Raw genomic sequence first — 12249 nt, forward strand, 5'->3', positions numbered from 1 at the left:
TCCACTAGATGGCGACATTTAACCATTTACACCTCACCTTAAAGAGAAGGTTCACCCAAAAGTAAAAAGTCTAACTCAAGTTGCTCCAAACTTATTTGGCTTTCTTTCTTTCTTTCTTTCGTGAAACACATAAAATGAGATGTTAGGCAGAAGGACAGTCTCAGTCCCTATTTAGTTTTAGAATTTGTTTGGAAAAAAATATGCAATGAAAGTGAATGGTGACTCTTCACAAACATGTTTGGAACAACATACCAGAGACGTTAATTTGAATTTTTGACATAACCATCCCAAAGAATTCATTGACACTGTAGGTTCTTAAAGAAAAAACAAACAAACTAAAAACAGTCGTGTTGCAAGAACATGGAAATGATATTTGGTTTTGTTTCATAGAGTAATAGGATTTTTTTTTTTTTTTTTTTTTTTTTGCATACTTAATACTTTAACATAAAAAACAGTGTATATGTAGACCAGGTCACCAAAAATGAAAACGGGATCATCATTTGCTCACCCTCATGTCACTCCAAATCTATATAACATTTTGAAAAATGTCTCAGTGCTTTTTGTCCATACAATGGAAGTCAACGGTAACCTAAACTTTGGTTTCAACATTCTTCATAATAATTTCTTTAGTGTTTGCAGAAAAAAAATAAAGAAATCCAGGTTTGGAACGACATGAGGGTGAGTAAATGATGACACAATTTTAATGTTTGGGTGAACTATGCCTTAAACTGACAAGGAAAATATTCTGACATGTGTAAACTATTATAATGAGTTTTGTTTACAGTATCTGAATTTCACCAGATTTTCTGTCTTCTGTTTTCTGATACTGACATTGTGTGTGTTAGTTTGAGATTATGCAGGCTTGGTTAAAGACTGGCCATGTGCAGGTGTTTCTGTCTGTAGAGTTGAGGTGGTATTGCTCAGCACTTCAGTATGTGATAGATGGAGTGGTAACACAATTTTTCCTCACACCCTTATCCCAGTAATGGGCCCATCCTAACAGGGTTTCCTTAGGCCAGTCCAGTGTTTATCTTGGACCACACAACAGAAGCAAACACAGGCAGAAAAGATAGACATAAGAGGGAGGTTTTATCTGTGGAAAGTTTTTAATTGTGTCCAGTGTAAACCCTGGATGTTGGTTTTGGCATGTCAAAAGAAAGATTAGTATCAGGTGGTGTGGGGGTTACTGAGGGATGGTCATTTTGCTCTGAGGCCCAAAGTTTAGAGGTTGAAATGAATTATAGTGGGGACTGTGACATTTGACATGGTGTTGAACAGCTCCAGATACAGAGGCTTTAAAGCATATAAATGCAAACCTATATATAAGCTATAGCTTTCTGTATAAGAATGATAATTGAATATGAAAAAAACATATTTTACATATATCATATTATAATGTGATTCATATCCTTCTAGTTATTTTCTTTCCTCAGTGAACATGTTACATTCTTAAAAATAAAGATTCCAAAAGGGGGTTTTCACAGTGATGCCATATAAGTATCATATGGCATCACCATCCCCCAAATCAGACTTTCAGCAAACAGTTCTCTTTCTTAAAACAACACTTTCTAATAGTTTCTAATAAGAACCCTTTTCAGCTAAAATATAAAAATTTGTACAATGGAAAGATTCCAGTAAAGAACCTTTATTTTTATTTTTTTAAATGTAGGTCTCACTTAAAACTTTTATCAGAAGAAAATAACAACAAACAAACGATGACCAAATTAATTTCAGATTAAATTATTATTAACAGAGAGACTGACATGGAAGCTGAGTAACATTCAGAGCCCAAACTGATGGATTCAGTTAATTCATTCTTTGTCTAAGGGATTCAGACTTAACTCCTGAGACTGTGATTCAAATGACTTAAAAGAGTCATTTGATTCATGAATCAGACTATAGGTCGTGACCCACAGTATGAAAACCACTGACCTATAGTATCACATTGCATTCATTTATCGACGATTTGAGCAGATTTTCTGTTCACAAACTTGAGCAGCATGTGTGTTCCTCTGAATTTTTTAATGTGATCATAATTATAATTAGCTTTTCTGTTGTTTATCATTGTAAAATACTGCAAAAATATATAATTGTACTTACTGTGCCATTTGGAACTCCAATTCTGCGAAATTGAAGTGTACCAAACTGCTAAATAAACCCTGTGTTTTCTCTCTAACTTAATCTGTTTTACAAACAGAGCAAACCAATTAAGGGTGGAAAACAAGCCTCTCCTTAATAATGTGAATCAAATGTGGAAGTAATTTGGGTCCTCAGAACTTCACCAGGCACCAGACCAAACCCAGCTGAGTGAGAGAGGGGGAATCGCCAGATGACGTTGACTTACACATCTGTGGCTGTGAGAGAGTGTGTGTGTGTGTTTAGAAACTAAGGGAATGAAACTTTCTGCTCTTGCATCACTCCTGAGCTGAACTGAGTGCACGCCAGTGGTGGTCACAGTGTACATGCGTCAATGGCAGTGGTGTAGCTCGGTGTACGTCAATAGTGAGGGGAGACACTCCTCTGAGCCAATGCTCAGGGGGTGGATTTGTCATCAGTCTTTATCTCTCCCTTCCTCTCTGCAGCACAGTTCACTTTCCAAAGCACCTTGGGTAAGACCCCCTGTACAGCCAGATGAGGTTAACAGAATCCCTGCCAGAAACATGAAAAGAAACAGTCTGTTTGGAATGAGCCTGCTTACTCAACTCTATGATAATAAACACTTTGAGACCTACCACAGAAGCCAGTTCTGGTGTAATATTTTAAAGAAATGTCTTATTTACAATGTAATTATTCTACATTATACATGTATATGAATTTGGTTGTCCATGCAGAAAAACATGCAAGTTTGGGATTTTCAATTTGGATTTTGAATGCACCCTATATTGGGATTATACATAATTGATAATAAATATTTTATAATGGAATTAATAAGTTAAATATGTAAAACATCCTGAATAGTAGAACTGTTTCCTCAGTTCTGAGTATTTGCCAGTTGGTCTTCTACCAAAACATCATACATCACATCATATATATACACTACTCTACATAATAAACAAATGAGCCAAACTAAAAGCAAAATGTTGTTGATTTAAAAAAAAAAAAAAGTTTCCGATCCATTCAGACGCTCTTACTCACAATGATTGAGTGTTAGAGAAAAAAAAAACATACAACAAAAGTGCTGATAAACAAAGGTGTGCAGTGACAAACACACAGCTTTTCTATGTGTTCCTCATAATTTACTATAGTATATATGCATCAGTTGACGTTTGTCAGAGCCAGAAATGTTTGGCAGACATTAAAATAATCATTATTAATAATTTGAACAATCAGGAATTATTAAAACACACAGCAATACTTAAAAAAATCCTTAGATGCAAATACAAAAGATTGAATACAACAATACGACAGACAGACAGACAGACAGACAGACAGACAGATAGATAGACATAGATAGATAGATAGATAGATAGATAGATAGATAGATAGATAGATAGATAGATAGATAGATAGATAGATAGATAGATAGATAGATAGATGGCAACATTGGGATATACAGTATTAGACAGCCCGCCCTATCTGTAATGTCTCTCCATTTGTGACTCCACCACCCCTTTAAGGAAATGAGCACATCCTGTTGTTTTAATAGAATCTTCCTGTTGAAGAGTTCATACATTTTTGCAAGCTGAGGAGGACAGACAAATAGAACTACCACAGGATTAAAGCGTAATGGCACACATATCTATATCTGCTTCAAAACCAGTAGGGACTCTTCTGTTTTGGGGTGAGTATCCGAAACCTTTAGAATAAAAGTTTGGTTTAGTGTGCTTGAAACTTAAAAAGAAAATGCTTGTATTTGCGCTTAGACCGAATAAAAACTCACTCTATTAACTATCTTCAATATTTTTTTAATTATATTTGTACATTTTCTAATTGATCATTGAGAATATTAATTCTGATTCTGAATACTAATTTAAGTTCCATAATTGAATTAAAATCTAAATAATAATCTATTAATAATTCTATTATCATCTATTAAATACTATAATGGACCACAAACCAGTCATAAGTCGCATGAGTATATTTGTAGCAATAGCCAAAAATACATTGCATGGGTCAAAATGATCGATTTTTCTTTCATGCCAAAAATCATTAGGATATTAAGTAAAGATCATGTTCCATGAAGATATTTTGTGAATTTCCTACCGTAAATATATCAAAAATGTATTATCATTAGTAATATGCATTGCTTAGGACTTCATTTGGAAAATTTTAAAGGCGATTTTCTCAATATTTAGATTTTTTTGCACCCTCAGATTCCAGATTTTCAAATAGTTGTATCTCGGCCAAATATTGTCCTATCATAACAAACCATAAATCAGTGGAAAGCTTATTTACGCGACGACAGTCTCCTTGACTTAAATGTGTCAAAGACCAAAGAATTAATAATAGATTTTAGGAAGGTTAGTGACGAACCAAAACTGAGTGTAATACACAACGAAGGTGTTCAAGTGGTTCAAACATACAAGTATTTGGGCACAGTATTTGACTCACAATTGAATTTCAGAGAGAACACTGATAGCATTATTAAGCGAGCAAACCAAAGAATATACCTACTGAGGAAGCTGAACTCCTTTGGGGTCTGTAAAAGAATTTTATGTACATTCTATCAGGCATTCATTGAGAGTCTATTAACTTTTTCTTTCTTGGGTTGGTTTAATGGTTTAGCTGTGAAAGACAAAAAGAGTTTGAGCGACATTGTTAAAGTATGCTCAAAAATTACTGGCACCCAATTAAATGATCTCTGTTCTCTCTGGAAAAAAAAAATGGTCCAAAAAGCAGATAGAATACTGTGCCAACCAGATCATGTGCTCAGGTTTGGATTTGTTCTCATGCAGTCAGGTCGGCGGTATTATGTGCCAACACGGAAAACGAATCGATATGCAAACTCATTCCTTCCCTCTGCTATAAGATTCTTGAATGAGAACTCATAACTACATAAATGGCTCTTGTATTCCACTGCTTTGTTCTGTCACTGGCAGGTGAATGTGTGTGTTGTGCTGTATGTGTGTGTCAGGGTGTATCGTTTGTATACATTTTTTAACTTTATAATTCTTATATTTATTGTGTGCTAATAATTCTAATTTAACCCTTATTGGATGGGTTTGCTGTATAACTGAATTGCCCCCTTGGGGACTAATAAAGATATCTGAATCTGAATCTGAATCTTTCATATGATGTATAGATCTCAATTTAAAAAAAATTACCCTTATGATTGGTTTTGTAGTCCAAGGTCACTTATATAATATAATATAATATAATATAATATAATATAATATAATATAATATAATACATTTATAATATAATAATACATTTATAATATAATATAATATAAACTTTTTCACCTTCATGACCATCAAGAAGATATGATATGATGGGATGTCATGTAAATTATACTGCTGACTTCCTTAAAATGATGCGTTAAATTACTAAATGGATATAGATAAATTGGAAAGTTTCTGAGGAAATGACTGTCATGATCCAACTGGTCAGGACAAAGGGAGGATGTTCCATGCATCTCTCTCTCTCCATCTCCTCCCTTCCTGAATCTTTCTGTCTGTCAGTTTTCCCCTAACTGCTGGAATTTGCTGTCTTATAATGACAAATAAGTGTGTTTCTGAATAGAAGTGTGATTCATGTGTGTAATCCACCATTTTTATTTTTATGATAGTCTGTCTTTGTCTAATGGTCTCAACTCTGCAGACCCTGGTACCAGATGAACAGAGACAAACTGTGGTAAGTTGTGTTAAGATTGATTTCTATTTGCTCTAAAATGTATTTTTGTAAAATATCCTCTGTATCTCATGAATATTTATTTTTCTTCCGTGCTCTAGAGACAGACTGCATCAACCATGCCGACAGAAGTACAAACCACTGCATACACCAGAGCAGGTGAGTGATACAGCTGTGTAAATATGATAGACATGTCTGCTATTTTATTTTTTTATTTTTTGTCCAAATAAACCCTACTGTGAGGTTGTTTTTGGTGTATGGATTCAATTGAGTGCTCACTGAGCACATCAACAATGAATAGCAGACAATCAGTGCTTTGAAAGGTTACTGCTACAAAGTTGTTGATAATGGTGAACAGAATATTGTATTGCAATTCTACATTGTGGTGAAAGATTTTGTTGACACTTTCGATCACTCTTTCTTCTAATATTTATATGCATGGGAGAGTCTCTGGAACAACGAATAAACCAACTGCTTCAGTTTGAGATTTGAATAAACACATGGGCACTGGGGAAATTTAGACTGGCCTGTTGTTAGGAGCCAAAAACAGAAACAAAGTCTGCATTGTTCAAATATATGAAGTTTAATAACACATATGCCATGCTACCTATAAAACATGTTTATACAACACACACATATATTTGTTGAATACATATAATATTACAATTTATGTGATGTTCATTACAAAACTATTGTTTAAAATATATAGGATGTTTGATATTGTAGAGAGAGTTCTTAATGGTAAAGACTTATTTGATTGGTTGATCTCTCTTCAGGGGTATGGACATTAATCAGGGTAATGCCATGAAACGAGGCTGTGAGGGATTAAAGTGTGTTCAGTGGATTGTACTTTAATATACTGTTACGTCAGCTAACGAAGCGCATTTCCAAAATAAATAAAGTAACAAAAATTTCATTGAAAGTTGTGAGTTGGCAAAAATTATATGACCTGGGGCCTTTACAAAGTGTGTCCTATTGACTTTAAGTCTATCCCTTATAGCCTTGTTTTCTTTAATGTTACATTCAATATGGCTTCTAACCTGACTCTATAAGACGAAGTTTTGAGTTCTGAAACTCATCTGTCTTTACAGATTGAGATTTACGGGAAAAAAAAAATATATATATATATATATATATATATATTTTTTTTTAAATCCAAACTTTTTAAAACATGAATACTACAATAAATGCTATTTTGTAGACATAATCTATTGGTACTGGTTGCAGACAATCTCACTTGGTCAACATGAGATCCACAAGCCTAGAAGTGTTACATAAACTGTTCCAGTCCTCCCTGGCCCCTGGATTCACTTCTTTCTCTTCCTTTGAAGTGAGTGAGCTGAGAGTTTGTTTCAATCACAGCTGGGCTCAAACCAAAAGTGCAGCCCTTCAAGCACAGATGGCAAACTCTGATTATATCGTTTCACTCAACTCAATCTATTTAATAGGACCCAGTTATTCTTAAAAGTGTCCATTCCATCAACCCGCCCGGCTCTCCCCCTAAATGTTCACTAATGTTTCCTGTTTGGAAACAGATGCGAAAAACGCAAATAAATCAGAACCACTGAGCCGACGAGGCATTAACCTGAGAGAAATGGAGTGTTTTTTCAAGGGGAAGACCCGTTTGCAGATGTGCATCTGGCCTGGGTGTGCTCAGCCCAGAAAAGATCCGTGCCTCAGGGAAACAGCAATCTTTAAACACAACAGTGCTTTACAATATCAAGAGTCAGGTCTAGAACTGAGAACTGGTTCTTATGCAGAAACGGTTCCATTTAAACAAAAATACTGAATGACTTTTGTGAAGCTTGGTTAACTTTTCTCAAACATGCATTCTTTGTACTACTAAAATAATTAGACATTTCCACTACTACTCACTGCAACACCTCTACTAAGGGTACGTTTACATGACAATGATGTATAAAAACAGGAAGGTTTTTCCTTCGTGTGTTTGAAAAGTTTTGTGTATGGACGAAAACATTGTCAAAACGATCTGTTGACACGGATCTGATGAAATGACTAAAAATGCTGTGAAGAACTTGCACATGCCTGAACATGTACTACACATGTGTGTGACACCATTGTCATAAATTGTGTCCCTAAGGGACCAGTAACCTGTAAAGGGGGCCTACATGACTCCCTTTGGGGGCCTGAAAACACAAACTTTTGAAAACTGGTTTCAAATTATTTTTTGAAAACAATGCGATTATCGTCTCTGTGTAAACTACAAAAAAATGTGAATTTGTGAAAGCGTCATGTGCATGCATGTTATGTGCTTCCGTTTACAAAGTGACACGCTGTTTTTAGTCATTTTCATTGACGCGAACTTTGTTTTGACAATGTGTCGTCTGTATATTTTCAGAAACGTGAACGCAAAACTTTTCTGCTTTTAGTACATTGTTGTCCTATAAATCGACAGTGCAAAACTTCCAGTGATAATGTAGTCCGAAGTGAAACTTATTGCTCACATGAATCTCATACACTTTTTGTAAATACACGTGTTTGTTTAATATTTTAGCCTAAGTCAAATTAATGGATTGTATTTATGGCGCGTTATTTTTTATTTTGCTTTTTTTTCTGTTAAAGACTGAGTGAGTGAGTGAGTGAGTGTGAGAGAGAGAGGGAGGGAGGTGGGGGGTGGAGCACTATTACGTGGGAAAATTAAAGCGTTCTCGGTCAGCAGCTCTCTGAACATCTGGTAACCGTGATTCCACATGTGGTGACGGCGCATCACGCTTCCACCCGTCGCGTTTCCTGTTATGCCTAGCGTTCTTCGGTGTAAAAGTTCAGGAACATTCAGCGGCGGGTTGAGAGCAGCTCGCCAGCGCTCGTTTGCTCTGATATGAGGGTATCGTTCAGCTTCTTTGGCGTCTTTCTGTCTGTTCTCTGTGGTAAGTGTGTGTGTGTGTGTGCGTCGATAGACAACTTCAGCTTTTATTTAACTTGAATTAGACACTGTAGCCTATACAGTGCATGACAAATCTGTGCTTTCAAGGATGCAGATGACAACATGTTCACAAACGATCTATAGTCTAATATGAATATGTTATCATTTTTTGTCCTTTTTACTGAAGCAAGTTCTATTTATTATATATTTATTATAATTGTTATTATTTCTATTAACCAAAGGCAGTGGGTCTCATTGCTGCATGTTTGGACATATTATATGCACATTTTGCATATGTTTACATGTGTATATTTTATGTATGCATTTATTTACATTTTTTAGATCCTGGCTATGGAGATAGAGGAACATTTGGTAAGTTAATGAGCTAAGCTAAGATAATTACTGTAGGTATATGCTTGACTGCTTGACTTATGTCAAAGTTCATTATTTATTTCATTTCGTTTACATCATAGGCTGTGCTAACATGAGCACCTGTGACACATACTGTATACTTTGTGTGAACAATTCCTGGAGAACCCAAGAATGCTATGAACTGCTGGTGCAATGGTGTCAAGTTCATTTTGATGATGCTATGCTGTCCATGAACAGTAACGACTGGTGTTCACTGGAAAAAATAAAAAGGTATATTCTAAGGATTCCTTATCAAATACTATATAATACTGTATGTGTTTGATAGCAATTGTTGACTCTCTTTTTCCGTATGTCTCTCTGGCAGTGCATACAACAATTTCACTGTGTGTACGGAGTCTGTTGCTGACTGTCTGCTGATTCCCTGGCCGAATCAGTTGGTTGAAAACTTATTTGTAGATATCCACACCACCTATTTTCAAGAATGCCCCACAGAGGCACTGAAGGACCCCCCTCCCAGCATCATCCTTGCCCTTGTCATGACCCCCATATGCCTAATCCCTGTTATGGTGGTCCTAGTTGTTCTCAAGACTAAGAATGGAGACAGGAGGTCCTAGAGAAGATTCCAGGTGCAAGAAGATTTTGTATGCCTCCTTCTGCTCTGTTTCTTATTCATTCAGGAGGGTATCCCACCCTGGGATAATGTCCTGGCCCAACACTCCCCAGTGAATGTGCACCTGGCGGTCTCCAGGTTCGACTTAACCAGGATGGAGGATAAGCATTTGTTCTAGGGGTGACCTCTGACTGGAAAATGTTACTGTACTTCAGTGGAATAATTGTTGGTTATAGTTGTATGTATTTATCATTAACTTACAGCTAATGTGCAGTACAGATATTTCACAGCATTATTATCTCCAAACTGCACATATAGGTTTTGTTGTCTTCAGGATGTAAATACATAATCCATTGAAATGTGAAATGGCAATGGAAAAAAAGGTTCATTTGAAGCATTCAGACGAATTGTGTACATAACCAGATGTACAGAACAACAATGCAAAATCACAAACTAATTTGAGTGTCCACTTTATGCACTGTAAGAAATCATTAACCCATGTTTTAATGCAGATTTTGTTGTTAGTTAAGTGACAAGAGCTGTTTAGCTGAGAATAATGTCTTTGTGATTTCATTTCTATTGTGACACAAGTCATAACGATTGACTTTTTAAATTTATTATGACAGCTATTGAGAAATTAAGCATAAATGAATCAATCTGAATGCACGACAAAACAAAGCCGACTGAAAGTCACCCATTTCAATAGGCAGCTTATTAAATATCTGTTTATTTATGTAAGTTAATGACATGCACATGTCTCTGAAAAGAAAAGATTTAAGAGGGAAGGGAATGTCAGCAAATGTTCATTTTAATTTGACTGTGCCCCTCACACAGAACTGCATTGTACTTTGCTTACAATATAATTACTGTATCAATGTAGTCACATGAAAGAGATTGCATTAGTTTGTGTTTGTTTGTTTGTTTTTTTATATATAATTAATAATTTCAGTAATTGGTTATGAAGGATGAGTCTTATAAGAGAAAACTGAGAACTTTTTTCAAGTGTATGTTTGCATATTGTTCTCTTTGTTCTCACTTTAAGAGCCTGCAAACAGTTTTATACTTTAATACTTCACCTCCTACTTTGATTGGACATGTTTTTATATAATTAAATATTAAACCACATTGTGATTTTAGTAAAATTGTCCTTGTTTTGAAATTTTCTGCATTAAGAATAAGTCATGTTTTGTGCTGCCTGTAAACAGAAAAGGTAACCAGGTGTTACTTGTTCATCTGTGACAGAGCTCAAATATTCAAGCTCAGAATTCCTCTCACATTTGTTCAGACAGAAGGGTGGATGTTGGAGTCCTGGAGTGGAAAATGCTTGAATAAGTACAGTTTGTTCCAGTGAGCTATGTTAAAGTCAATTTAAATACAAGGCATTATTTGTTTATAGCATGAAACACTGAAATTCAGATTAAATCACTGCTGGGAAAAAAAGCTTAAACTATCCTGAACTGGTTTAAGATAGTCTCCCAGCCTGGCCAGCTATGCAAAACCTCCTTTAAACTAGTTTAAGATTACTCTTTACAGCATTTTGTAGATGTGCGTCGAATCCACTTTAAAACACACACTCAAAGTCTTCAGTGAAACATTATTCGCTTGTCGGGGACTCGGTTTGGCAGGGTGTGGTGGGAAAGAGAGCAATCACCCTCCTTTGTCTCGTTCTTCGGCTCTCCTCCTCGTCCTCCTCCGGCTCAGGTTAGGCTTTCCATAAGCCCCGCCCTACTCCAACAGCTCATCCAATCCGGCGTCACTCTAACAGGTCCCACGGGAGAGGACACACCTCACATCTGAACCGTTCAGCCAGCCGGCCAGATGCTCCATGGCTTCATTACTGCCAGATCTCACTGTCAGATCCCCGGCACTGATCCAAAACCCAGATCCACATCTGTACCCTCCCCTAGCCAGCGATTTGTTCTATTAAGATCTTACAGTTGCATTGTACAGCACTACTCACAAGCTTCTGACAGACCCGTTTTATTCCGTTAAAGCTATTACATACGGAATTAACATTACGGATCCATTAGCCTATATAAAAATGAACTTAAATTGAACGCGTTTCCAAATACACTTTTCAGTCACATTTGAATGTGCTGGGTTGAAGTTATGGATACTATTTTAGTTATTAATGTTTCTATTTCAAACCTTTTTTTTAAATATAAAAACATTTTTCATTCCTTCATGTACTTGACTGACAGAAAGGGAACGGATTGTTGAAAGGTTTCATGTGATATTGCTGCCACCCTGTGGTTAAGTTAGTCAAAAGCTGGAGATCAATATTTATTACTATAATTAAACTATTACGTTGTGCTCTTATTTCCTTGTGCATGTCTTTCGTGTTATAGTTAGGGAGTATTTTATGCTGTTCTTTCCTGATTTTATTTATTTTCTGTTGCGCTCTCTTTGTCATTGATGGTACAAGGTTCAACCAAAATAATAGATGATTTGTCTTCAGTTTGATGTTCATAAAATGCAAGACAGTCTAAAAGAGTAGAATGTAGAATGAATTGAGGTTCTTATCAAAGACTGGTGGCAAAAGAGATCAATGCATTTTCACTTTAGCAGGCTTTCATAGCATGTATATGTAAA

General features: G+C 35.8%; 1 protein-coding gene across 1 annotated transcript; it reads left to right on the top strand.

Moving 5' to 3' along the window:
- Positions 1-3636: 3636 nt before the first annotated feature.
- On the top strand, positions 3637-10793 carry LOC109073517 (receptor activity-modifying protein 1-like). Its single transcript, XM_042722249.1, has 6 exons — positions 3637-3781; positions 5730-5794; positions 5893-5950; positions 9018-9047; positions 9149-9317; positions 9412-10793. Exons 1-6 carry the CDS (start codon positions 3727-3729, stop codon positions 9659-9661), a joined length of 627 nt encoding a protein of 208 aa, XP_042578183.1. The 5' UTR covers positions 3637-3726; the 3' UTR covers positions 9662-10793.
- The last annotated feature ends 1456 nt before the right edge of the window (positions 10794-12249 follow it).

The sequence above is a fragment of the Cyprinus carpio genome, chromosome A3 (assembly GCF_018340385.1).
Source record: "Cyprinus carpio isolate SPL01 chromosome A3, ASM1834038v1, whole genome shotgun sequence".
Taxonomy (NCBI): Eukaryota; Metazoa; Chordata; class Actinopteri; order Cypriniformes; family Cyprinidae; genus Cyprinus; species Cyprinus carpio.